We start from the raw sequence: 26,675 nt of genomic DNA on the forward strand, positions 1-26,675 counted from the left end.
CAATGATCAGAGCAAAATGTTTGCTCTGATCCAAAGCAAAATTTTTATTTCTTTTTTAAAAGTTTGAAACAAATACAGTAAAATGTTAATATTTTAAGTCTGTGTCAAGTACATTGATATTGTACTATTCTCTGATCTTAGATTTCATTAAAAAACATAAAGCCTCCACAGTGCTAAAAGCCTGATGTCAATACACAGTAAATGTCAGAAGAACACACCACCAATTGTTCTGACATTCATACCATACCAGTCTCCCGAAATGGGAAAAATGACCGGCTCTCCTCACCTGGCCTTCAAACACTAAATTCTCATCTTCCTGTTACTCAGTCTCCTTTGCTTTATCCTTGGTCCTTTCTTGTCTGGTTATAACTGCAGTTCAACCCTCTCAACCACCAAGTTCATAAATACAGTCACCTGCCTAACTGACCTGGGGCAGCAAGTCTCAGCCTTTTCCGTCTCATGGCACATAAACTAATTATTAGAACTCTGCAGTGCACCAAAAACATATTTTTTGCTGATCTGACAGAAAAATAAGTGTAATTTTTAGTTATTCACACTAGATGGCTATAGTGTTGGCTGTTACCTGCTTTTGTTTGACCATCTAAAGGAAAAGAGGTCGGTGCCCCTGAGTCAACAGTCAGTACTGCACGTTTTCAAAATTCTTGTGGCACACCTGCTGCAAATCACCGATCTAGGACATTTAAGTTTAACATGACCAACACAGAACACATCTCTTCCTCGCCAAAAAACCCCCTCCACTTGCCATCTTCCCCATCCCCAGCTCAATTTTTTGCGCTTGTTCTCACCAAAACCCCGGCGGCCATTCTGACTCGTCTCTCTCCCCCACGCCACATGCCACGCAACCCTCCTGACTCCATCCACAGAACACACCCACATCCAACCACTGCTCACCACCACCAGTGCTGCCGCACGGTGTGGTCACCCGCACCTCCCTTGCCTCCTACCTGGATCTCCTCACTGGCACCCCACTTCCATCATGGCCTTCCGACAGTTTCCACACAGCAGCCACAAGAGCTGCTGCACCGAGGGTCAGAGCACGTGACCTTTCGGATCGACATCCTGCGCTCTCACCCCATCACAGGCAGAGGAGAAGTCTGACTCCCTCCACGGCCTGCAAGATCCCGGAAGACCTGTACTCTTCCGGCCCCTTCCGCCCTGATCTGATTCTCCAGCCCTCTCCCCAGGGCTTATGACCTCGATCGAGTCACACCGGCTAGACACACAGGCACGCTGTGCCAGTCTGTGGTCTCTGCACCAGCCACTCCCTCTGCTTTCCTCCCCTGCTTTTCTGCACTGCTAACTCCTCCTCCTCCTTCCAAACTATCAGCTCAAATGTCTCCTTCTCAACGAGACCTCTTGAACCTCCCTAAGTTGAAACTGTAAACCCACCTGTATTCTCCGTCCTCCTTAATCTGCTCTACTTTTCTTTTTCATGGTACTTAACCCCCTCGTGACACATTACATGTTTTATGTTTTTTAAATATTTTATTTATTTATTTTTAGGGAGAGGGGACGGGAAAAACAAAGAGTGGGAGAGAAACATCAATGTGTGGTTGCCTCTCATGTGTCCCCTACTGGGGACCTGGCCTGCACCCCAAGCATGGGCCCTGACTGGGAATTGAACCGGCGACCCTTTGCTTCACAGGCCCCTGCTCAATCCACTGAGCTACACCAGCCAGAGCTGTATTACATATTTTACTGATCAATAATATCTGGTGTTAATTCTTATTACGTCAGCTCCATGAAGGAAGGGCTCTTTGTTTAGTTCACTGTGTATTATCCTAAATGCCTGCAGCGGCGTGCGGCATGGGGCAGCCACACAATAAACACACCTGAGTGAACAAACGCATGTAGGCACATACGTGACGTCTGTGGCAGACATACACAGTAGGGTAAGTACATAACACATAAAAAATGTTTATGGAGGACAAGTTCTTTTTTTACCTTACTATTAAGGCCCTAAATCAAAAAAGTTTACAGACTAATGAGGGCTATTAAAACCAGAACAAAGAGGTGCCACTACAGAGAACAAAGCACACTGGCCACAGGACAGAATTCCAAATCAACAAATAAAGAAAATGCAGAATTCTGTGTTTCAACTCTAAAAAGATGATATCTGAAAGAAAAACAGTTTAAACGTACTTGCATAAAGAAGCACAAGGACAGAAACTAAACAAGCTATGGGAGGAAAGAGAAAATGAGGAGGATTAGATAGGTTTTATTAATAATACAAAAGAGAAACCAGGAGGGGGGATGAGGCAAACGTACAAATAATCTCCATAATAGAGGATGAGCCATATCAAAGAACTCCAACCAAATTCAGCAAATACAATACAAATCAGTTTGTTTCAACTCAACAACAGAGTAAGCCTGGGAAGTGGCAGTGACTAAAAGCCCTGGCAGAGGGAGAGAAGCTGCAATGGGATATGGTAGTGAACAAGGTCAGGGCTATTTTAAGAGCTGGAAGCCACTGTCACCACAGCAAGAGCGAGACAATACCTGGTCCCCAGCTTCCTTAGGCAGGCAGGCTCACACACACACTCACGACGGAGATCAGCAGGCGAGAACTCTGAGAAGCCTGGGTGGAATTCCAGATTCTGTGGTCAACATTCTTCTACAACCTCAGATTAACCACTTGAGTTTGATATGCAATCTTTTTATAAAGAGAGGCATCCCCACCCTGGCTGGTGTGGCTCAGTGAACTGAGTGTCAGCCTGCGAACCAAAAGGTCGCCAGTACGATTCCCAGTCAAGACACGGGCCTGGGTTGTGGGCCAGGTCCCCACTTGGGGGCGTGCAAGAGGCAACTGATAGATGTGTCTCTTGCCCATAGAGGTTGCTCTCCGTCTTTCTCCCTCACTTCCCCTCTCTAAAAAATAAAATAAAATCTTTTAAAAAATAAAGAGAAGCATCCTTGTTGCCTTCACATCCCACAGGTATACTTGCAAATTTCCTCAGATTTTCATTAACAAGTTTACAAATCTAGTATTTCTACGACCTCTTCTAAAATTAAACACAGTCACTTAAGCACTAAAAGATGACAAAGTACCTTGCCCTTTAAAAATCATATGAAATTTATTTAGTTTTTAAAAAATTATATTTAAACTTGGTCAGTCTCAGGAATGCTAAGGAAACTTCTGATAATGTGTCCATTAGTTTGTTTTTTACTCCCTAATACAATCCAAGGTCAAAATACAAACTCACTCAACTAGAAAGAACACCACGGACTGATAAGTCATTGTAACAGAAAAGAACCACAAAGCTTGGGTTGTACAGCTCTGGGCTTTATGAAAACTAATTTCTAGCTGATTTCAGAAATAATAAGCTGATACAGACTCTGACAGGAAAAAGACACTGAAATACCCTCAAATTCAGGGACAAAAAAAAAGCAGTAGAAACCATGAATGCTTGTCTGTTCTCTGAAGTACATAACCAAGGGATCCCAGCGCCTCCTTGAAGTCCAGCCCATTCGGGCTTCTACCTACGAGGCTGCACGGCACTGTTGCAGATTCCGTGCCCTCAGGAGGGTACGAGAGAAAGTCCTCCTTCCCCGCTCCGCAGACCGGGCCGTGTGGAGCAGATGCTCACACAACTCTCCTTTGAGGAGGGAGTTAGAAGCAATGCTTCTGCCATCAGCAGGGCTGCCAACCTGAGCCAGGGACCGGCACACCCCTCACCTGGAAACCACAGGTGTGCGCAGAGGGCTCGAGCCATCTGGGAGGTCTGAAACAAGGAGAGGGGGAAAGGCTTAAAGGTATCTATTTTGTTTGTCCTCTGAGAAGAGATGAGCAATTGTCTGAACTCCTGGGTCCTATCCCAGGATCGAGGCATGCGGTGGCTTCCTCCAGAAAACACCCCGCCTGAGAGTAAACAGAAGCAAGGAGGAATGGAAACTTGGCAGGAGGCCCGAGATGTGCCAGCCCATCATGAAACGGCCAGAACAGAATTAATTTAGGACAAAGAGAAAAGTCAGAAGCCAGTGAACCCCTTTCCTGTTTTTACTGGATTTCTAAAGATTAAAAACCTGTGCTTCCGTGTGTGTGTAAAAGCAAAGATGCTTTTGAAAATCTCAACTGTGCCGAAATGAATGAAAAAGGGGGCGGTGAGGACAGAGTTTTAAACACAGGTCCCCAGTGACACAGAGGAAATCAAAGAGAAGGCCCACAGAAGGGAGAAACAGAGGCGTACGTCCTGATCGATGATGCACGGCCTCTTCGGCCACTGCGGCTGGTGACGCTGCTGCAACGCCCACAGGCTGAAAAGGTTTCCAGGGGACTTAAGAGAATAGTGCTTGTTTTCATTTTTCCTCCTTTTGGGAGCCAGACATTTAAGGAAATCTTTATCAGGTCACTGGCTAACTGCAGAGATAACTGAATAGAAACTTCAATGACCACATTCATACAACAGGAAGGAACATTTTCAAAATGAGTCTGGAAAAGTCACGAACAGAAGGCTCTAGCAATCAATAAAGAAAACCCAGCAGCACCTGAGTAGTGGCAGAACCAGAACACCACACTCCAGCGTCCAGTTTTAACAAACAAAATCACAAAACATACAAAGAAAAATAAAATTAGTGCCCATCCATTTATAGAAGAGACTTTGATGCAAACTGTTGTGGCCACTATGGGAAAACAGCACAGAGGTTCCTTAAAAAATTAAAAACAGAACTACCACACGACCCAGCAATTCCACTTCTGGATATTTATCCAGAGAACTCCGGAACACCGGTGCAAATGCCACGGCTCTGCGCTCACTGCCGCATCATTTACAACCACCACGGTGCGGAAGCGACCCAGGCGTCCACCGACAGGCGACCAGGTCGAGAAGATGTGGTGCGGGTACAACGTGGAATGGGACTCAGCTGTAAAAAAGAATGAGGTCTTACCATCTGTGACACCACGGATGGACCTAGAGGTTATGACGCTAAGTGAGACAGAAAAAGGAAACACCATATGCTTTCACTGACACGTGGAATCTGAAGATGAAAATGAACCAACCAACAGACACAAACTCATGGATACAGAGAACTGACAGTTGCCAGATGGGAGAGGGGCCGTTGGGAGCTGGGTGAAAACAAGGAAAAGGATCAAAATGTACCAACTGGCAGTCAGAACACAGTCATGGGAATGTAAAGTGCAGCATTTTTACATGTAAAGTAGACTCATCAGGGGATACAGTCAACAATACTGTGATAACTATGCATGATATCAGCTGGGTACGAGACATATTGGGGGGAATCCCTGTTTAAGTGTGCAAGCGTCTAACCACTACGCTGCACACCTGAAGCATCCACGTCACTGATTCTCCCTCTGGCCTGTGTTGCTCAGCTGATTGGAGCATCGTCCCGGGGACCCCTGGGGACCGAGGGGTTACAGTCCTGGTCAGGCGTATGTGGGAAGCAACCACTTGATGTTTCTCTCTTGCATCAATGTTCCCCTCTCTCTCTCTGCCTCTTTCTTTCTCTCCCCTTCTCTCTAAAAAGCAGTAAAAAAATATCCTCAGATGAAGATTTAAAAAATTTACTGAATGTCACCTGAAACTGAAAAAATGTTTAAATCTTTTAAAAGAAAATATCGATGAGTCAGACTTCAACAAAACTGAAAACTTCTGATCTTTCAAATAAGAAAATAAATAGGCAAGCCACTAGAACCGAGAGGAAATCTTCACGAAACATGTATCTAACTGGTATCCAACATACATAAAGATCTCCTAAAACTCAATAAAAAAACAGCTCCATCTTTTGGAATGGGCAGAGTATGTGATCAAGCACTTCGCAAAGGAAGCTAAACAAATGACTGAAAGAGTGCCTGACATCATCAGTGATCAGGTAAATGCAAATTAAAAACCCGGTTAGGTACCATTAGACTTTCACAAAACCGACTAACATTAAAAACACAGATAACGCACTAAATGTTGCTGAGAACTCTCCACATTATTGGTGGGACTGTAAAATGGTACAACTATTTTGAAAAATATTTTAAAGTTTCTTATGAAACTAGACATACATCTACCCTACGATCCAGCCATTCTACTCCCTTCAAGAGAAATGAATATATATGTTCCCCAAAAACACATGTACAAAAATGTTCACAGAAGCTTTCCTCATAAATGAAACACTATCAACAGTCCAGATTTCCATCCACAGGATAGTAAACCAACTGGAATGTTCATGTAATGAAATACTACACAGCAAAAAACAATGAACTACTATTGATACAGGCAACAGTATGAATAAATCCCCCCCAAATTATACAGCCTTATACAAGAATAAGTCTGTCTGACACAGGGAAGAAGTCTTATACAGGAGTACATTTAGTATGATCATTAATATGAAACTTTAAAACAGGCCAGACCAATCTGTGATAAAGAAAAAAATCAGAGCAGAAGTTGTCACTGGCTAGAACAGAATAGCTTAATTAATTCCTATACTAAAGAATACAATTAAGAATAAGGCAGTAGTGCCCTGGCTGGTGTGGCTCAGTGGACTGAGCACCAGCCTATGAACCAAAAGGTTCAATTCCCAGACAGGGCATTACCCTGGGTTGCGGGGCAGGTGCCAGGTGCCCGGCGCAGGGTGTGCAAGAGACAACCACATATGTTTCTCTCCCCCTCTTCCTCCCTCTGTCCAAAAGTAAATGAATAACATCTTTAAAAAAAATAAGGTGGTAGTAACGACTATCCTATTGAGAAAACACTACTAAGTTGTTAACTTTTTCATGTAGCTCTGACAAATACCTTCCCCGTTATCCATGTTACCTCTCGGCTCCCAACTCAAACACTATCACCTGCTCTGCAGAAGGTGCGCTGAACCCATTACGCCTTTTTCCTTTGCCAGCTGATGTTAAGTTCTCTCGGTAAGGACGCTGGACAGACACTGCAAAATGAAGAGCCTTCTCTCCCTGGTGCCAGCATGCTCCTCCAGCAGGCCCAGCTCCCCAGTCAGCTCCCCAAAGTGCCAGCCACTACCGGGTGCCTGCAGGGTGATCAGCAGTGCGTCCACGGTGGGGTGGCCAGCAGCTTCCTCTGACAGCTAGAGCAGTTTTGTGGCTGAGTGCTTCCAGCAGGACCTCGCCTCCCGGTGAATGGGCTCTCCAGTGCCCAGAAGGTGGCTACCCAGCAAGCTCTAGACTAAGAGGGTAAATCCCCAGCACGACCTGTAAGCATGGCACCACAGTGACTTTCTGTGCCACCCTGTTAGGCCTGGCCACCCTCCCCGCTGATGAGGCACGGGTCTCAGCCCTCAACTCCTCCACACTTGGAGAGTGTCTTCCCCGAGTGCTCTTAGCCACATATGCTGTTCCCATGTTACTTAGAGTTCTCTCTACCCCTTACTAGCCAATCCCTCACTCCCCCAACACCCTGTTACAGTTCTTTCTTTCCATTAAACTTGACCCATTCCAATTGTGTGGTTTCAGTTTCTTTGACTGTAAAATGAACGTACCGCATATGTCTCATAAGGCTGTTAAAAAAGATATGCCTGCCCTGGCCAGTGTGGCTTAGTTGGTCAGAGGGTCGTCTCATAGCCAAAAGGTTGTGGGTTTGACCCCTGGTCCCGGTGCAAAAAATTATTTTTTGAATTTTTAATATATATTTTATTGGCCCTGGCTGGTGTGGCTCAGTGGATTGAGCACTGGCCTGCAAACCAAAGGGTTGCTGGTTTGGTTCCTAGTCAGGGCACATGCCTGGGTTGTGGGCTGGGTCCTCAGTGAGGGGGCGTGTGAGAGGCGACCATACATTGATGTTTCTCTCCATCCCTTCCCCTGTCTAAAAAAATAAAATCTTTAAAAAAATAAAAGATAAATATGTTTTATTGATTATGCTATTACAGTTGTTCCATTTTCCCCTTTATTACCCTCCACCCTGCACACACCACCCCGCCCACACCCCGCGCCCCCAGCCCTTAGTTCATGTCCTTGTCATACATGTAAGTTCTTTGGCTTCTACATTTCCTACTCCCCCTGTCAACTTTGTACCTACCATTTATGCTTCTTATTCCCTGTACCCTTTACCCCATCTCCCCCCTCCCTGCTGACAACCTCCACGTGACCTCCAATTCTGAGATTCTGTTCCTGTTCTATCGTTTGCTTAGTTCGTTGTTTTTGTTTTAGGTGTGGTTGTTGACAGCTGTGAGTCTGTTGTCCTTTCATTGTTCATATTTTTTATCTTCTTTTTCTTAGGTAAGTCCCTTTAACATTTCATACAATAAGGGCTCAGTGATGATGAACTCTTAACTTGACCTCATCTGAGAAGCACTTTATCTGCCCTTCCATTCTAAATGAGAGCTTTCCTGGATTGAGCAATCTTGGATGTAGGACCTTGCCTTTCATGACTTTGAATACTTTCCAGCTCTTTCTTCCCCACAAGGTTTCTTTTGAGAAATCAGCTGACAGTCTGATGGGAACTCCTTTGTAGAGTAACTGTCTCCTTTTCTCTTGCTGCTTTTAAAATTCTCTCCTGCTCTTTAATCTTGGGTAACGTAATTATGACGTGACTTGGTATGTTCCTCCTTGGGTCCAACTTCTTTGGGATTTTTCTGAGCTTCCTGGACTTCCTGGAAGTCTGTTTCCTTTGCCAGATTGGGGAAGTTCTCCTTCATTATGTTTTCAAGTAAGTTTTCAATTTCTTGCTCTTCCTCATCTCCTCCTGGCACCCCTATGATTTGGATGTTGGAACGTTTAAAGATGTCTTGGAGGTTCCTAAGCCTCTCCTCATTTTTTGGAATTGTTTCTTCTTTCTTTTCTGTTAGGTTGTTTCTTTCTTCCTTCTGGTCCACTCCATTGACTTGAGTCCTGGCTTCCTTCCCATCACTACTGGTGTTATTTTCCTTTATCTCACTTAGTGTAGCCTTCATTTTTTCATCTAATTTGTAACCAAAATCAACCAATTCTGTGAGCATCCTGATCACCAGGGTTTTGAACTGTAATCTGATAATTTGGCTTTTTCTTTGTCACTTAGTTGTATTTTTTCCTGGAGCTTTGATTTGTTCTTTTAGGCCTTTTTCTTCTTTTGGTGGTCTGAGCACATGTTACATATGAGGGGCAGAGACTAGGGTATTCACCAGGGCCAGGCAACCCAGTCGCTGGGTTGTGCCATTGTATGTGGGGGCGGGGTCCAAGAGGGAACACTGTGCTTGCTCTTGCTCAGCTCTCTGCTGGATTTCAGTCCCTTGCCCTGCTACCTACAAGGAAACTGGGCCCTTCTGGTTCTGATTCCTGGGTGGGTGGGTTTGGACACATTCTAGGACCCTGTGGGTCTCTCCAAAGGATTCTTCTGTGAGGCTGGGAGTCTCTCCCACTGCCTCAACCCCCACAGGTGTTTTCAGTCAGAGGTTTGTGGCTTTATTTCCCCACTGGAACCCTGGGTTGCATGGTCTGTCTCCCTCCCCAGTCGTTCCTCCCGGTTTATCAGCACGCAAATTTGGGACTGCCCAGTCCCCCAGCTGCTGCCTTGCCATGAGCCCTCTCTGCCCAGCTGCCTATCTCCATCCCTCCTGCTGGTCTGGGTAGATGTTTCTTCATTAACTCCTTGGTTGTTGGACTTCCATAGTTTGATTTTCTGACAGTTCTAGTTATTTTTTGTTTTTAAATTTGTTATTGTCCTTCATTTGGTTGTGCAAGGAGGCACAGTGTATCTACCTACACCTCCATCTTGGCCAGAAGTGTAAAAAAATTTATTTTAGTGGCTTCACAAGAATAAAGTGAACTCTGATAATTAAGTTCTTGACTTCGAAAAACCCAGGAGTCACTGGACACTGGTCTATGAAGTCAATGGTAAGACAGAAAATGCTGAACACAGCTGTGCACAGGCGCAGTGTGTAAATGACTGTTAATGGGAGGGGGCATTTAAGGGATGAATATTCATCATCAAAACCAATGCTTGCTGCTCCCAGAAATTCAAATGTCTCACACCAGCAAGGACCCTCTAGTTGGTGCTGGTTTCAAATACCACACATAAAAGATAATCAGACAAGGAAGCCTCAAGCTTTAAAAAGTTAAAGGTGAATTAAAATTAAAATTTTAAAGCCCCAGGGCCTGGCTGGTGTAGCTCAGTGGATTGAGCACAGGCCTGCAAACCAGAGGATCATGGTTCGATTCCCAGTCAGGGCACATGCCTGGGTTGCAGGCCAGGTCCCAGAAGGGGACGCACGAAGAGGCAACCGTACGCTGATGTTTCTCCCCCTCTCTCCTTCCCTTCCCCTCTAAAGATAAATAAATAAAATCTTTTTAAAAAATTATTTAAAAATGCTAAAGTCCCAAAGTATGTTCCCCATGACCAAGAGTCTAAAGAGGCAGTACCCTCATGGTAACAGCCTGGACACTGTACAGGCGCAGATCACCAAGGCCCATCCCCAGAGAGAGAAAGGATGAATTTTGTGAACCCTGTAGATGGCCAAGAGGCCTCCTGGCCTGCATCAATGACAGCATTCTAGAAACAGGACAAATTCAAAAGTAAATTTCAAAGCACAGACCCCTCAGTCGAGAAGCTTGTGACCACTTGCGACAGTTCCTGGGCATTTCAACTTCCACCCTCAAGGGAGTACCTGTTAGTTCTCCATTTAGCACACACAGACCTGGAACTCCGGCCACACAGAGGACGGAGCTGAGGGCGACCAGGGAAGAGCAACAACACAGCTGGCCCAGAGCCCGCAGGACTGCTCTTCGACGTCTCCTGAAACAGTGTCCCCTCCAACACAGCCTGGGAGAATCAGAGCAGTCCTCCTCCTAGATATTGGTCTGAAGAGAAAAGAAAACAGGGCCACACAAAGACCTGTAGAAGAAGATTTACTGCATCTTTATTAACAGCTAAACACTAGAGCAACCCAAGTCCCCATAAGCAAATGGCAGAGCCATAAAGCGGAATACTACTCAGCAATAAAAAAGAGCAAATCCATCAAAATGGATGAATGCTGAAAAGGCAGCCAGATACAGAACGCTACGTCATCAATTCTCATTACTGACAGCGGTTACGTTTTATAAAGTCGCTGCAAACACCAAGTTAGCAAATACTGACCCACTGCTCCTGGGGAAAATGCAGGGTTAGGTTTCTGTGAGCCTCTGGTCACATTTCTGTCAATCAATCAATACATAACCTTTCACACCTACATACACACATAACCTGTTATGTATATTTTTGTTTATAGACACTTTATTTTATATTGTCAGCTCATCAGTGCTAAACTCACAGCCAACAGCCCTGTAACTCATGCCTGAACAAAGGAAGTGAACACGTGTCTCCTTCACGAGGCGCACGCTGTGCTTAGGAAGACTGGGCAGCACGGCAGCACCGAGCCTGGGGCCGTTTCGGGCAGTGAATCCCCCCGAAAAAGCACAAAAATACGAAAAACCATGACACTCAATACACTGCTAAAAGGACACCTGTTTACAGCATTAGGGCTAAAACAAGAAAGCAGAATGTCACCTTGCCCCACTGCAGGTGGGGACATGCACATCAGGCACTTTGGAATTTTTATCGTGTCCAATTCGGCAAACTGGTTTTCTCTGACCAGTGATGTGACTTAAATTTTGTAATTCATTGCCAAATTTAAAAATCAGGAAATTTTGGATAAAAATCCAGACTTCTGGTTTTCTTTAAAAAAAAAGAGAGAGAGAGAAAAGTCCCAAGATCTGATAACAGCACCTGCTGGCTGGAACTGAGGAAGCGGCCTGTGCCGGCTGGTCCACCAGGCCCCGCCACTGCCCACCGCCCTGACCCTCCGCTCCCCTGATTTCCTGCCAGCGCCGCTCACCCACAAACCCAGACATTTCTAATTTATCACTGGCCGCAGAAGGTGCAAATCGGGATGGAGAACATCATCTCATTTTTGTGAAAGTTGTAAGATGGGGAAAAAAAGTCTGGTTATATACCAAAACACTAACAGTGAAGTTACAGATGACCCTTTACTTTTGGCTCTTCTTGTTACTCATATACTTAAAAAAAAAGATTTTATTTATTTTCAGAGAGAGGAGAAGGGAGGGAGAAAGAGAGGGAGAGGAACACCAGTGTGCGGTTGCCTCTGGTACACCACAACCAGGGAACTGGCCCACGACCCAGGCATGTGTCCTGACTGGGAATCAAACCGGCGACCCTTTGGTTCACAGGTCAGCACCCAATCCACTGAGCCACACCAGCCAGGGCTCACATATTATCTTTTTTTAAACCAGTGAATGTATATTACTTATAATAAAAGCTGTTTTGTATAACTGCTTTGAGGTATAATTCACACATACAATTCATACATTTTTAAAAAGATTTTATTCATGTATTTTCAGAGAGAGGGGAAGGAAGGGAGAGAGGGAGAGAAACATGTGTAGCTGCCTCTTGGATGCCCCCGACTGGGCGCCCAGCCTGCAACCCAAGCACGTGCCCGGACTGGGAATCAAACCAGCAATCCTTTGGTTCACAGGCTGGCACTCAATCCACTGAGCCACACCAGCCAGGGCACAATTCACCCATTTAAAGTGGACAATTTTATGGTTTTTAGTCTGTTTGCAAATAGGTGCAACCATCACTGTAATTTTCAAACATACTCATCACCTCAGAATCTCATATCCTTTAGCTATCATTCCCCGTGCTCTTATCCACCCTCGAGAGACCAATAATCTACTTCCTATCTCTGTAAACCTGCCTGTCCTGGACCATAAACAGAACCATGTAATATGTGACCTTGTGTGTTTGGTGTCTTTCACCCCGGAATAACTATCTCCAGGTCTTCCCACGCCGTAGCAGGTGTCAGTACTACATTCTTTCTCACTGTCGAGAAATACTCCGTTTTAGGGAGACATCCCATCTCACGTACCCATTATCAGTTGAGGGACAGATTGCTTCTCCCTTTGGCTATCACGAATGATGCTGCTGGAAACATTCGTATACAGGTTTCTGTGAGGACATGTTTTCATTTCTCTTGAGGGAATAATCAGGAGTGGGACTCCCGGGTCATATGCAAACTCTACATGTGACCATTTACAGAACGGCCAGACCGCTGTCCACAGCGGCCGTAGCGTTCTGCAGCCTGACGGGCCGTGCACGCCAGCTCGACCGCCCCGCCGCCCCTGGTCATTACCTGACTCTTTGACTACAGAGGAAGCTTTTTATAAGTGGTCGGTCATAACGTGCCCATATTTTTATGGACTTCACAGTGCTCTTCTTCACTGACATCCAATTTTAGACTTGAAAAGACTCCACTCCTAGACCTGCTCCCCAGACTGTCTGCCTTCAGCAAAATGAGGGGACAAGAAGAAGCAAGCCACATCCCCACCAAGAAACAGAACTTTTACAGAAGCGATCAGAAGCAGATTTGTATGCACTCGATAAAACAAAGCCCCTAACTTGGATCCGACACTGAAGTGAACATGTGTTCCCATTAAAATGCATTTGTAATGACGCCTACAGAAAGGTAACTCCAAGCTACAGCCTCAAACGTGACAGCTGTGATCACCTTTCTAAAAGGACCAAGAGGTCTTAGGTTTTCTCATTCAGAATCCATTGCTCAAATCCTGCTATAGTAGGAGAAATAAAACCTGATTTAAAATTGGAGCAAAAGCACAAATCCACTGGTATGAGCACACAAAATGCCTGACTGAGCCCTGGACAGGTGGCTCAGTTGGTTAGAGCATCATTTAGATAGGCCAAGGTCATGGGTACCGTCTCTAGTCAGGTACATACAAGAACCAACCAGTGAATGCATAAATGCCTGACTGCCCCCTCGCCCCCAAGCCAGAGAGAGAGTGCACTGCGAACCCTTCCCCAGCTCTGCCCATCACTGCTCCTGACACTCAAGGCAGGAGTGAGAGGAGGGCAGCGGCAAATTCCATTGACACATGTCCAGCAGCCTAAGGTGGCAGTGAGACCCAGCACCGACCAAAAGGAGGGCCTGAGACTCTCAGCACCCAGCGCCGCCCATGCTCACCCAACGTGTGTTTTCCAAGAGTTGAAACTGGCATCTTAGGGAGGGGGTGGACCACAGAGCCGCTTTACTGTGCAGAATGCAGAATTACTGTCTTCAGGCCTCGGGTCTGCAATTCGAGGAAGTTCTGTCTCTGCTCCACAGCACTGAGGATGGGCCTCCACAGGCGCTAGAGTCGACTCGTGCTACCATTTCAGGCAGGGCAGGAGGTGGAGCTCCAGGGCCACCCAACTGCCACTTCTACTTGCCCATTCCCTCCATTTCCCTCCACTATTTAATTACAGAGGGTGTTTCCGACTCAGACAAATTTAGCACATTTCTGTAAACGTTCAATCCTCATCTAGTATGTATAGGTACATGAAGGCATGAAAATACAGTCTCTGTAGAAAAGGGGTTAAGGTTTATCAGAGGAAACAAAACATTCTTTATAAAAGGGCGAATATTGCGTTGTTGTTGTGTAAGGGCAGCAGTTCAGAGGGAGCAGAGCACCCCCAGGGGCTGCAGCTGGGCTCAGGGGAAAAGAGAAGTGGAGCGGAAGGACAGGGGCGTTCCAAAAGGGCCAGAAACCACGGGAGTCAGCTGGCAAGTGACTTGTGTAGGGAAATAACTAACGTGTGTAGAATGCTCAGTAAACCACTTGGCCAGTGGGGATTAGGATAAGCCCTGGAAAGGTGGGCTGAGGCCAGCTGGCCAGCAGCACCCTGACTGCCACATTAGAACACCAGATCTCATCCCACAAACCTGTAGCAGTTCCTGGCGTCAGTGCAGGCTGTCCACAGTCTGTGAAGTGTGTCTGCTGCTCAGAAGAGTTAAAAGTGTTGATATTTACACTTGAATCACATAAAGACAAAGAAGTTTAAGTGAATGGAGGATCCGCTATCATAACAAGATTCTTATTTGCACTTAGAAATGCCCAACACAGAAGTACTGCTATTAGCTACTTCGGGGTAGTAACATGCTGAATCAAGCATCATCTACTAATCTACCACTCATAAATGCTATCATGAGGTTGTAAAAGCATTACATAAAGGCAATAAAAGCTCTTGGATATTCTATAATGTCCTTGGGGGCAGGAAAAGTTAGTGCTTAGAACTAAGAGAGTATCTGTCACTTCCTACAACTCAGAGAGGTCCTAAACAGGCTAGGAGCCTAACTTGAGGCTATTTTAACAGAAACTGGCAAGAATTTAACCCTGTGGCTGCCTTACAGGGTAGGGGGAGTTGGTTCCTTTGGGACAATTTTGAGAAGGAAATATTTTAGTATTTCCTTCCTTTCTTACCAAGAACTGCCCAAGGAATTGGTCTTACCAAGGTCAAAATTCATTCAAGATTCAAAGAAAATGGCCAGAACGCAGGCAGTGAAATATATCACCTAGACTACTCAACTTCTCTCTCTTCTCACTAGTAAGACAACCGGCAAGTAAGAGGCCGGCAGCCTTCTCTGGTTTCAGCCTCTGTTCTCCAAAAGAGAACAGAGGGGCTGGTTTCTTTCAAAATTAAACATTCTGAAGCTGACAAGATCCTGACCCAAGTGCATGAGGTATTGTTGCTTAGTGGTCTCACGCAGGCTTTTCACATGACCAAATCCAAGGAGCCTGTGCAGAGAAGCCAAGGGACCACAGGAAAAAAAAATGTGCCTTGGAGCGCTCAGAACTCTGCTGCACACAGAGGCCAAGGTCTCTAACCCTCCCAGCCTGGCAGCAAGAGGGCCTGAGAGGGTCTGTTTTCACTGGGCAAGATATATGTAGTCTGTTAAAAGTTAATTCAGCAGTTCCATACAATCCACAGTGACCAAAAAAAAAAGTTTCATCTCTTTTTCTGATTCCAACATATCTCTACACTTCCTTTGTCTCATTATAGTAGGAGAAATCTCTTTAGCAGGTAAAACCAACCCAGTCATCACCACAATACTCACTTACTCCTAGAGCAAAAACAGGAGAACCTTAGCACAACTCCAAAAAGTGGTGGTAGAGAACCGAAGAAATTATGTCCCAAAATTAATTCGGGCATCACGGGCATTTCACCAGGCCTACATTAAGGAAGAAGCAAACGGTGAGCTCCGAGGAGCACGGAGGCAGGTGCCGGGCAGAGGGCCTCCGCCCTCCCAAAATGACACCGGGACGCCTGGCTCCCGCGGCTTTCGCCTGTTTCGTCTAGTCTCAGTCTCAAGCCGTCTGAAAAGCACTCGCAGGAGCGACATCTAAGAAAGAGGTCCGGATATTTCTCATCCGAGAGCAACACAACGCCCCGGAGAGCACCAGGCTGGCTCTGGACATGGATCAGCGCTGCGGACCAGCGGAGCCCAGGGCTTCGGTCAGAGAAACTACTTTCCCGCTACCCAGCGGGCTGTCCCTTGGGCGCGGGACTCTCAGCCCTTCGCCCCGTCGCCATCCCCGCGGCCCCGGCGTCAGCATCCGGGAGGCTCCACAGGCGGCCGATCAGGACACTCAAGCGATGTTTAAGTGATGCTCTAGAGATATCCCAGCCCCGCGCGCACCCGCTCCAACCCGGCACCCGCCGCCGCCCGCCCGCGGCCGTCAGGCCGGTCCATTAGCCCGTGTGCTGTCACTCACCGGCCCGGCCCGGGCAGCGAGCGCCCACGGCTCCCCACGGGAGCTGGGCCCCCTGGGCCTCCAGGATTCGGCCCGCCCCTGACAGGTGGGGCAGGTGGATGAGCCCCAAAGCAGCGACCCCGCACCGGCCGCTCGGTCCAGCTCCTGGCGCTGCCCACTGGGTAGGATCAACAACAAGATGGCGGCTAGCCGAGGGGGCGGGGGCCGGGCGTCATAGTAACCAGGGCGGCAAAGAACCGCCCCCGAACGAGACTGTCTCCAATTAACAACCTCTTTACCTGACGCCTGGGGAGTGCCTTTCGATGACAGGTCAACCTGCCTGTCAATCAAAGCCAACCTCTGACGGCCCGGGCCAAGCGCTTTGGCACGTGACTGTGACGGCACTGATTGGCGCATGCGTGAGGTTCGCAGAGCTGCGGGCGGCAGATCTTTTGCGGGTGACTCCGAGGCCGAAGCGCCCTTGGCCTCTCGTTGTGCGCGACTCCGGTGCGAACCCAGGAGCGTCTCCCTACCCACTCGTGCGCACACTTAGGGACTGCCTATTGTGTGCTGTTTGTTTTTTAATTTTTGTTCCCCACCCGGAAGGGAGGGGTTGCTGTCCCCAGTTCACTGGTAAAAAAACTGAGGCGCAGAGGGGGAAACAGGATCAAGGTCACGCCGCCTCTGGAAGTGGAGGCACCGGATCTCGTACCTCTTCCTGCTGGCTCCAGGGTTTAATGCCCTCTTTCTAGCGGCTTTCCCAGCTTTGCCCCTCATCAGTCCTGAAGTGCAGCCCTCTGTGCTATCCTCAGCGGCCCCTGGCCCGCTGCCCACGTTTGTCCTTCTGTCTACAATTCAGTTCCCAGCACAACCCCTGGCACACAGCGGGCACTTTCTTTTGCCATCCTAAAGTAGCTTGTCTTGGGTTCTTATGACAATATATTTTGCCCTGGACTGTTAAGATGGGTCTCTGAGGGCGACCATGAGTCCTGGAAAGGCTGTTACCTGGGGTCAGCCATTCAGAGTGCTACCCCTGGGCTTGGCTCCAGGGTTAGGAGGCCAGATGCAGTCACACAGTCTGCACCCACATCCAGTGTCAGGACCAGTTAGCACCGTGACTCTTGAGCCTTGGTTGCCACATCTATAAAGTGGGGATAACAGCCTGGCTCTTTAGAGATGAAGATTTAATGAACCCTTAGAGCAGGGTACGTGCTCAGGAAAAGTCTGCCTACAACCACCCCCAGGCTGGGTTTCCATCCCCAAGGCCAGCTCTAACACCCTCACTTCAGTGGGAGCACCGAGAAGTGGGTTTTTCCCGCAGAAGGGGCTCGCTTGCTCAGCTTCTTCCCTGACCTGGGACTTCCTGACTGGCTCAGAGAAGGAGAATCTTCCAGTCCCCTGACAGGATTCGGGCCCAAAGACTTGGCAGGGGGAGAAGACTGAGAGAACTTGGGGTTACCACAGAAAAGATGGCCTCCACCAGCCCTGGCTGGGTGCTGGGTCAGTTAGAGCAACGTCCTGTGACACCAAGGTTGCAGGTTCAATCCCAGGTGAGGGAACACACAAAAATCAACCAATGAATGCATCAACAGGTGGCACAATAATTCGAGGTCTCTCTCTCCCTCCCTTCCTCTCTCCCTAAAATCAATAACTTTAAAAAATAATAATATAGCCTCCACCAGACAGCAGTTCCTCTTGGATGGCTGGCAGTACCCTGCAACCTGATGAGCAGGGAAAGTTGGCTGGCCCAGCCCCCAGCGGCCTCCGCCCACCTGGCTGTGTGCAGCAGCTTCATTTAGCCAGGGGACGGCTGAGCGCCAAGGAACCAGAAGAAACACCAGGAAGACGTGAGGATGGCCCCTCAGAAGAGGGCCGCCCTCAACGCCTCTATGGCCGTCTGTGTCACAGCATTCTTTGGTCTGTACCAACCCACCCCTCAGTGCAAAACTCCAGACCCTTCCTAGGAAAACCTCCGCCCACAGTGGGCAAACTGCTGCAACAGTGTCCTCTTCTCAGTGGAAAAAGGAAGCTGCTGGACCCTCTCCACCAGCCGGAACGGGTGGCCTTTGAGGGGACAGGCCCCGCAGTCCTAACAAAACTAACAGGTCCTTAGCTCTGCAGAGCACTGATGGCGGGCAGCCAGAGCACCGCACAGTGCCTTCTTAAAAACACCCTTCTCCGCCGTGCCTAGTGTGGCTCAGTGGGTTGGGTGCCCTCCCGCAAACTGAAAGGTTGCCAGTTGGGGCACTTGCCTGGGTTTCGGACCAGGTCCCCGGTTGGGGGCATGCAAGGGGCAGCCCATGATGTTTCTCCCCCACATCGAAGTTTCTCTCCTCCTTTCTCCCTCCCTTTCCTTCTCTCTAAAGATAAATAAAGAAAATATTTTAGAAAAAATAACCACACTACTGTCCAGAGTGTTCCCACAAGGTAGGGAGTTCTCCAAGGGAGAACAAGGAAGTGCAGATCGCAGAGCTTCTCCCACACGTGGCCTGCGAGGCTGGGGCTATCTTGTTTGCAATTTTGTTTATTATTGAATCATCTTGAAGGCACAGCCATGACGATGTGGAGAGATTCCCACACAGCGAAGAAACTTCTTGGCCTCAGAGCCAGCGCCGGGCTCCCGTGCGAGTGCTGAACAGGTAATCTCTGCCTGTGCCTGAGTTCAGACGGTCAGGGGGGAGGGGGCGCTGCTGGCCTCAGCAGAGCTGCCTCCCTCTCCTAAGGGTAGGAGATGCCCCAGGACCCTGGGTGTGACCCGCCTTCTGCTTAATCCAACCCTTCTCCTCCCTCCTTTCTCAGAGAATCCCGTGAGGTCTGGCTCCAATGCACAGGAAGCGTATCCTTGATTCTGCAAAACTGGACACCAGCCCCCCCTAAACTCAGAGCCAGTCTACTCTGCCATACTTCATTGGTGACAATGGAGTATCTGGGGGCCTCTCCCTCACCACCGTCCCCCTTGCTCCCGAGGGCAGGAACCAGAGTGGCTCTGAGTCATTTCCTGGCCCCACAGGTGTTTGACAAGCATTGGCTAGAAGGTGAGCGGGAGCGAGAACCCACCCCATTCGGGGAAAGAGGAGATCAGATAGTGGGTGCTTGGTGGTAGGAGACCCTGAGATGGGGAAAGGAGGGAACGTGGGCCCAGGTGGGAAGTGGTCTGGGAGGAGGGGCACTCACGGGAGTCCTGTGCTCTGCCATCAAAATGCTGCTGAGGGGAAAATGAGAGGGCACAGTGAGGCGAACCCTGTCCACGGGGTCAGAAGCCCACCTGCCCTCTGTATCTCGTGGTACTGGGTCGGCCTTCTCACAGGGATAGCCCGCCGTAGGGGCGGGTGGGTGTGGTGGGGGATTACTCCAGAGCAGCCTCAGTGCCCCCGCCACGCGGGGCGGAGGGTTGACCTACGAGGCTCCTGATGCCGCTGGGGGCCCGCCGCGTCTCCATCCTCGGTGCCTCAGTGGACCCCTCCGTTCCCGGGATGCTGGAGTGAAGCAGGAGCAGGAGCACAGGATGAGGCTCTGGGCCCCAGCCTCAGTTTAAGTGATGGACTTCCAGGTGTAGAGGTATGCAAAGAAGGCTGACCTATTCAGTGGCGGAGCCTGGGCTGGTGTGCTTGGTGTCTGTAGCCCCCGGGCCAACCTAAAATGCCAGGGGGAGGGACCAAGCGTGAGGGCACCACAGCGGCTGGCTGCAGGGACCCGCACCACTCGTCCACCCCTTTGTGCTGGAGGGAGCCAGTGTCGGTCTGCGGCGTCCACATTGCCTCCCCCACCACTCCTGGGTTTAGCCCTGTGTCCACAGGAAGCTCAAAGTTTGGGGGGTAGGTCAGGTTTCAAGTGGAGGGCAGGGGAAAGGAAGAGGGTAATGCCCAATGTGTGGCACACCCCGCCTGAAGCCCTGGGCCTCGCCCGCACCCATCCCTTCCCAAGCCTGGGCTCTGCCCACGGCGAGACGGCGTCCTCCGGCGTCTCTCTGCCTCCACCGGACAACCTCCGGTGGGCGGGCAGCACTGGTTATTATCTGTTATCAAATCGTGGCCGAAACCGCCTCTCACAGGAGCGGCCCAGGAGGGGGCTGGGGGAGGCAGGGTGCCCGGGGCAGGCGCCCTACCCCCGGCGGAGCCTGCTGAGGAGACAGCCCAGAGTCAGGAGGAGAAGGGCACCGGTCACTGTCAGTGCCACCACAAACCAGGGCTCCGGCTGCCAGAAAGCCTCTGTGTCGGTCACGAGCAGGGGCATCCTCGTGGAAGGCACCTGAAATGGGGGCCACAGCCTCACCGCTGCCCTGCCAAAGAGCCCTGATCATCCAGCCCGCAAACCCCTCCAAGGGCTTGGCCCCCCAGCCCCAGATCTGTTCTCCTGTATTGCTCTCTGCACTCAGCGGTTCCCTCCGGAGTGCCTTCCGCCACCGTCCACCTGGAGAACTGGGTCTCCTCACCCTCCGAGAGCCTCTCTCCCCACCCCTCAAGGGCCCAAGGACCTCCCTCACTGTGGCTCTGTGGGTGCTGGTGGCCTCTGTGCTGGCCCTCCAGGGGACCAGATGCACAATGACGATAGCTGTGGTGCTGAGGTGGGGGATGGAAGGGCCTGCGTCGGCCACACGGATCAGTAGCTCATAAGTGTGGGGCTGCTCTGGCCAGGGGGGCCCCGACGCAAGGTCGCTGTGCACCAGGATGGCCCCTTGCAGGTTGAATCGGCTCTGACTGTTCCCTGAGAGCAGAGTGGTAGAAGAAGGGGACTATTGTGGGCCTTGCTTGCCCCTCCCCCACAGCCTGCCCGCCCCCACGGGCCTCACCTCCCACGATGCTGTAGGAGAAAGCCAGGCGCTGTGGCTCCTGAGGGACCCAACATGACACCTTGGTCACCTCCAAGCTACGGCCTGGGAAGGTGTGGACGGTGAGTTCCTGAAACGGGGGCTCACACTCCGGAGCATGGTCATTCACATCCTGTAGGAAGGTAGCCGGGTCACCTGGTCCCCAAGTCCCCAAGACAGCCCCTCAGCCCCCTTCCACCACAACTGGAGCCTAGGAGTCAGGCAACAGGCCACAGAGCTTCCCACCTGAGGCTCCGCCCCCTCCAGCCAACTGTCGGAAGAAACTGAGGCACGGAGGGAAAAATCGGAATGCGAGGGAAGGAGACCTGAATTCTTTCCAATTCTCCCCAAGGCCTCGGGGCTCAATCACCTCCACCTCGATGGTCACGGTGCAGGAGCCAGTGCGGTGGCGGATGGAGTCCGGGTCTCCGCTCTGGTCGGTCACCAGGACGGTGAGCCTGTGCAGCCTCTGCTGCTCGTAGTCCAGAGGCCCCAGGAGGCGAACCTCTCCTAGAAGGGGGACCGTGGGAGCCCAGCCTGCGGACTCAGCTCTGGCCCCAGCCCTGCGCCCCAGCCCTGGGGAGGACGTACCACTGAGGCGGTCCACGGAGAAGGTGGCAGCCCCGCCAGAGCTGTAGTACTCTACCCTGTCACGCGGGTAATCCATGTCTGTGCCCACCACAGAGCCCAGCAGGGTGCGCGGCCCCGCATCCTCGCGAACCCGGAACACACGTGGAGCACAGGCTGGGGAGAACTCGTTGACGGGTGTCACCGTCACCAGCACTGGCACCTCGGCTAGAGGCCGTTAAGCAGTCAGGAAGCTGGCCTGGGGCGCCCAGCCCTGCCCCAGGGGGCTGGGTGGGGAGACGGTATGGCGGGAGGGGAGGGGGTCTGGTAGGGGCCCAACTCGCACACAAACAGCCCTGTTGGGTTTTGAGGGAGGAGAGATGACCCTGTCCTGAGACTGGGGCAGGGGAACAGAACAGCCCTGTCAGGAATGTCCCGACCTGGATATGGTCACTCACTGGTCATCGGGGGCTGACCACCATCGAACACCAGGATGGAGGCTGTGAGCTGAAAGCAGGCCCCAGGAGCATCACAGTCCAGCGTGGCATTCACCTGACCAGTGGGGCCAGAGAGTGAGGCCCAGCCATGGCCTTGGGGAGCCTTGAGCCACACTGGGCTGCCCCAGGCCAGGGCCTCCACAGAGAGCCGACCCCAGCCCCGTGTTTTGCAGACTGCAAAGCAAGTAGGCTGCGCCACCATCTCCTTCACCCTGGTCCGGCTCCCACAGACTCTTGCCCCTCCCGCTGCAAGCACCCTGCTCGTGGGCCTGGGGCCCGGCGCTGGGCACCTTCAGATCCCTGTCGCTAAGGCAGAGGCTAGACAGCCCCGGAGGGCCGTGAAACCGCAGCTCGTAGTCAAGGGTGGAGGCAGGAGAGTCCGGGTCAGCACAGGTGAAGGTGCTCAGCATGGCGCCCACAGGCACAGTCTCCGGGACTTGAGTCCTGGGAGCAGAGGGTGGGTGGGAGTTGGGGCCAGGAAGAGCCATGGGTGGCGTCCCAGGGGCCTCAGTGAGGCTCTGGCGTACTCACACCAGAAGAGCTGGGTGGCAGCGTGGGGGCCAGCGGTTGACCGGAGTCACATTCACGGTGAGATCCAGCTGGACGCTGGCCCACGGCAGGAGCCGCTCGAAGGCCTTCACCTGCAGCACAGTGACCGCCGCGCCTGGGGCCAGTGCCAAGTATAGGGGCCCAGTGGTCCGAATCACGCCATCCGCTGGGCGGGGTGGGAGGGGTTGGGGGGTGCAGAGTTTGGCCCCGCCCCAAGCTCATTCCGGGGGAGCTGGGGGGCGGGGGGGGGGGTAGGTCCCAACCTCCCACCCCATTCCCTGGGCCTGAAGGCACCACGCCAGGTCACCAGCGTCGGCCCCTCCAAGGCCGGGCCACCAGAGGCAAGCTCGCCCCAGTTTCTGCCTCAGCTCCAGCCTCTTTTCTCAGGAAGGCGTGAAAGGTAGTGCAAATAACCTCTGGGCCACTCACAGAGGCATTTCTACCCCTCCACACCCCTCGCCGCATCCCCCTCACCGGGTCCGATGGAGAAGAGCGGGCAGGGCACAGGAGAGAGGATTTCGTAGCGCACGTCCCAGCCCCGGGCCTGAACCTGAACCACCTTACTCCCAGGCACCAGGTCCTCGGGGATGGCGATGTTCCGGTTCTGCTCCCTAAACCAAAAGGGGCACCAGCTCCACGGGATCCTGCCCTCCACCCCTTTCTAGGTCCGAAGGCCCATCCTCTGGGACTTCCCTCATACCTGAGCTAGCTGGAACACTCCAGCAGCCCACCTTAACCCGCTCCTGCTTCCCTGGGGCTAGACCCTGCCGCCCCTCTGTCCTAGGGCAGGGGAGTCTTACAGGAAGGAGACCCGGCTGGAAGGAGCAGACAAAACCTTCACTGTGAGCATCCCTCGGCAGCTCCGGCTTGCTCCCAAGGTCACCAGGATCTGAAGCTGGAAGGTCTGGGCACACACAGAACAGGAAGGGAACCATGGGGGCTTCTACAGGTGTGTCTGCACCCGGACCCCCTCCAGGACCCACAGAGAGCTCCAACATTCACCCCTCGCCCAGACCGGTCATCCTGCCGTCATGCACTCCTCTGAGGCTCATCCTGGGGCCACTAATCCTTCCATCAGGACGCAGACAGCCCCCCAAAGGACTAATATATGAGTCATCAGTATGCGACTTACCACTTAGAATTGCTAAGAGCCAGTCACTAAGGTGTGGAACTTTTTTTTTAATTTTTAAAAGATTGCATTTACTTTTAGAGAGAGGGGAAAGAAGGAAGAAAGAGAGGGAGAGACACACAATTGTGTGTGGTTGCTTCTTGTGCACTGGGGCCTTGGCCTGCAACCCAGGCATGTGCCTTGAATGGGGATTGAACTGGTGACCTTTCAGTTCACAGTCGGCACTCAAACCACTGAGCCACACTAGTCAGGGCCAAGAAGTGGAATTTTTAAAGAAGAAACTTCTCTAGCCTCTTTCAGACTGCACTAGCCACTTGACTCTGAACTTTCCCTTCCTGCGTGACTGCTCTGAACGCTCTCCTTTGTGTTCCAGGCACCATGAGCTCCCAGAGCCGAGGGTCTCTCTTCTTTCTGGAATCAGAGCCCAGCACGGAACCGACACGGGGCAGGGGATGCAGGTGTGGTGATGTCTGGGAGAGGCAGCATCATGGAGAGGACCCAGGAGGCCAGGAACGAGAGCACTCCAGGAGTTGGCGGCCCCGCCCGCTGTACGCCCAACTACGGATGCCCCCAGTCCCGAGTGGCACTTACCTTTGGAGCCTGGCCTTTGAGGCCCTGGGGTGGTGCCTGCAGCCAGCCCTGCCCATTGATGGAGAAAGGCCCAGGGAAGTGTGGGGGGTCCTGGGCACTGGTGATGTTTATCTGACAGGACAGAGATGCCTGAGGACCCATCCTCCAGCCCCAGTGCCCAGAGCATCCCTGTCAAAATTGCCAACCGCCCAGCAGGTACCTGCCCACACCCGGCGCTCCCAACCTGGGGACTGACACTTACCCTAGCTAGGGCAAACCCAGGCCCTTGGCCCTGATCCTTAATCCTTTCTACTTTTAGACCATTTGCTTTAAAAAAAAAAAACAACTACATTTTGTTTTTGCATTACAAAAGTGACACAGGATTTTCCTGGAGAATTTAGAACATGTAGGAGAACTTGAGAGAACTCAGCCCCAGAGAGGTTCCTGTGAGAACAGCCATGTCACTAAAGGGTGGGGGACCTCAGTGGCTCACTCCAAAACCGTGTATCAGGCAGAGGCTCTGCTGCACACTAAAGGGTCCCCTGGCAAAATGCACCTGGCCAGGCAGGGCCTGGGCTCGACCTCCCCATACCCCCTCCGTTCTGCCGCACCCCCACACCCCGCCCGGACACTGCCTATGTGCTGGGCTCACCTGGGCTCCCTGGAGTCCTAGGTCTGGGAGCAGCAGAGTGTACAGTCTGGCCCCAGGTGTGACGGTTTCCAGCACCTGGATGACTTCCCCAGATGGCCAAAGGGGAGGTCAGGGAGGCTCTGTTCGGGCCATTCCTGCCCACCCCTGCCTGCTGCCCCTGGTCTCACCTGGGCTGACGAATCGGGCAGCACATTGGATATGGTCAGGGTCCCGCTGCACATCAACGGAGAGTGGTCCTTCCATCACAAGGGTGCCACATGTGACCTGCAGCTGTAGCTCGTAGTGGTTCACAGCCAGGGTGTCCAGCCGGGTCAAGTTGTCCAAGGTCAGCTGTGGCAAGGGGCAGTGCCATATGGGGCCTAAGTTCTCCTTCTCCCTGTACCCCCTTTGGCTTTGTGAATTCAGGGTCTTCTCTTGTACCCCCTGGTCCCCAGCTGTGCCCATGCCCCCACCTTTCCCATATAGATCCCCTGCCACATGGTTACGCTGATGTTGAGTGTGTCGAAGAAGGTAGTGGGTGGCTGAACATGCAGCAACTTCAAGGTGGGCATGTGTGAAGAGCAGTTCAAGGAGAAAGACTGAAGGGCGGCGCTGGGCCCCCGTCTCTCAGAGATACTTATGGACCAGGGTAGGCAGTGGAGGCCTGTGAGGAAGAGACGACCAGGCTGGGGGCCCTGTGCACAGGGCACCACACACACGAGGGTAGTTTCGCCTGTCTGCCACAGGGCCCCTCCTTTTCCCCCATACCCAGCCATAGGTCAGCTCATTTCACAGACTGGGAGTGAGGCCTCCATTGAGGAAGACGCCAAGAGAGGAACGAGGGCCAGGGCTCCAGATCTGTGCTCTTTCCTGCCTCTCCCCCAGCCCCTGCCCTCCACCATAGCTTATCTGAGAAAAATCAGGTCTCCGCTACACTAGGGAGTTCGGGGTGGTGGGGTGGTGGTGAGAACTGGGGTTCCCCCACCCACCAGCTCCTCACCAGAGACAACCAGAGCAAGGAGCAGTGCCACGGGCCTGAACAGCGCCATAGTGTCCTAAAGATATGGATGGCAGAAGAGCCTGGAAAAGCAAACTGTCAGGCCCACCTGTTGCCAGGTGAGCTGCTCAAACACACGGGTGGGCGGGACTCCCGGGCCTCGCAGACTGCAGCCACACCCATTCCCACTGACCGAGCTCTAGACTCCACACAAGCCTCCAGACACCAGTAAAACCCCAGTTTTTCACGGCTCGCAGGGAATTCCCCCTTTTATTTCTACAGCCCGAAGGAGATGTGAGGGGAGAAGGGCTGAGCTTCAGATGGGGAAACTGAGACTCAGGGAAGTTGTGGTCATGCAGTCCTTGGAGACAAAGCAAGACAGTCCCCAGGAAACTTGCTACCCCACAGAGTCTGAACTCCGACTGCCAGCCCCCGTTTGAACCTTATCTGCCCT

General features: G+C 51.4%; 2 protein-coding genes across 4 annotated transcripts in view; both read right to left on the reverse strand.

Annotated features, from left to right (window-relative positions):
• IP6K1 (inositol hexakisphosphate kinase 1) overlaps positions 1–16,682 on the reverse strand; it is a 41,141-nt gene extending 24,459 nt beyond the window's left edge. For 2 of the 3 annotated variants that reach the window (XM_037128554.2, XM_037128552.2), the window contains exon 1: positions 16,496–16,682. The gene's annotated coding sequence lies outside the window, so the exon portion shown is untranslated. Of the gene's footprint in view, positions 1–10,590; positions 10,754–16,495 lie in introns of all 3 variants that reach the window. The other variant, XM_037128553.2, reaches the window with a different exon arrangement.
• Positions 16,683–19,035: 2,353 nt separating this feature from the next.
• CDHR4 (cadherin related family member 4) lies at positions 19,036–26,461 on the reverse strand. The gene is made up of 19 exons (XM_053668994.1): positions 26,225–26,461; positions 25,698–25,888; positions 25,413–25,575; positions 25,246–25,328; positions 24,615–24,725; positions 23,695–23,798; positions 23,369–23,505; positions 22,877–23,060; positions 22,636–22,789; positions 22,307–22,400; positions 21,873–22,076; positions 21,652–21,791; positions 21,264–21,414; positions 20,958–21,178; positions 20,580–20,722; positions 20,052–20,108; positions 19,875–19,950; positions 19,649–19,676; positions 19,036–19,130 (listed from the first exon to the last, which is right to left on the reverse strand). The coding sequence occupies exons 1-19, from the start codon at positions 26,271–26,273 to the stop codon at positions 19,075–19,077; spliced, it is 2,346 nt and encodes a 781-aa protein (XP_053524969.1). The 5' UTR covers positions 26,274–26,461; the 3' UTR covers positions 19,036–19,074.
• Between the last annotated feature and the right edge of the window lie 214 nt (positions 26,462–26,675).

This window comes from Artibeus jamaicensis, unplaced genomic scaffold (assembly GCF_021234435.1).
Source record: "Artibeus jamaicensis isolate MK-2021 breed Jamaican fruit bat unplaced genomic scaffold, CSHL_Jam_final contig_519, whole genome shotgun sequence".
Taxonomy (NCBI): domain Eukaryota; kingdom Metazoa; phylum Chordata; class Mammalia; order Chiroptera; family Phyllostomidae; genus Artibeus; species Artibeus jamaicensis.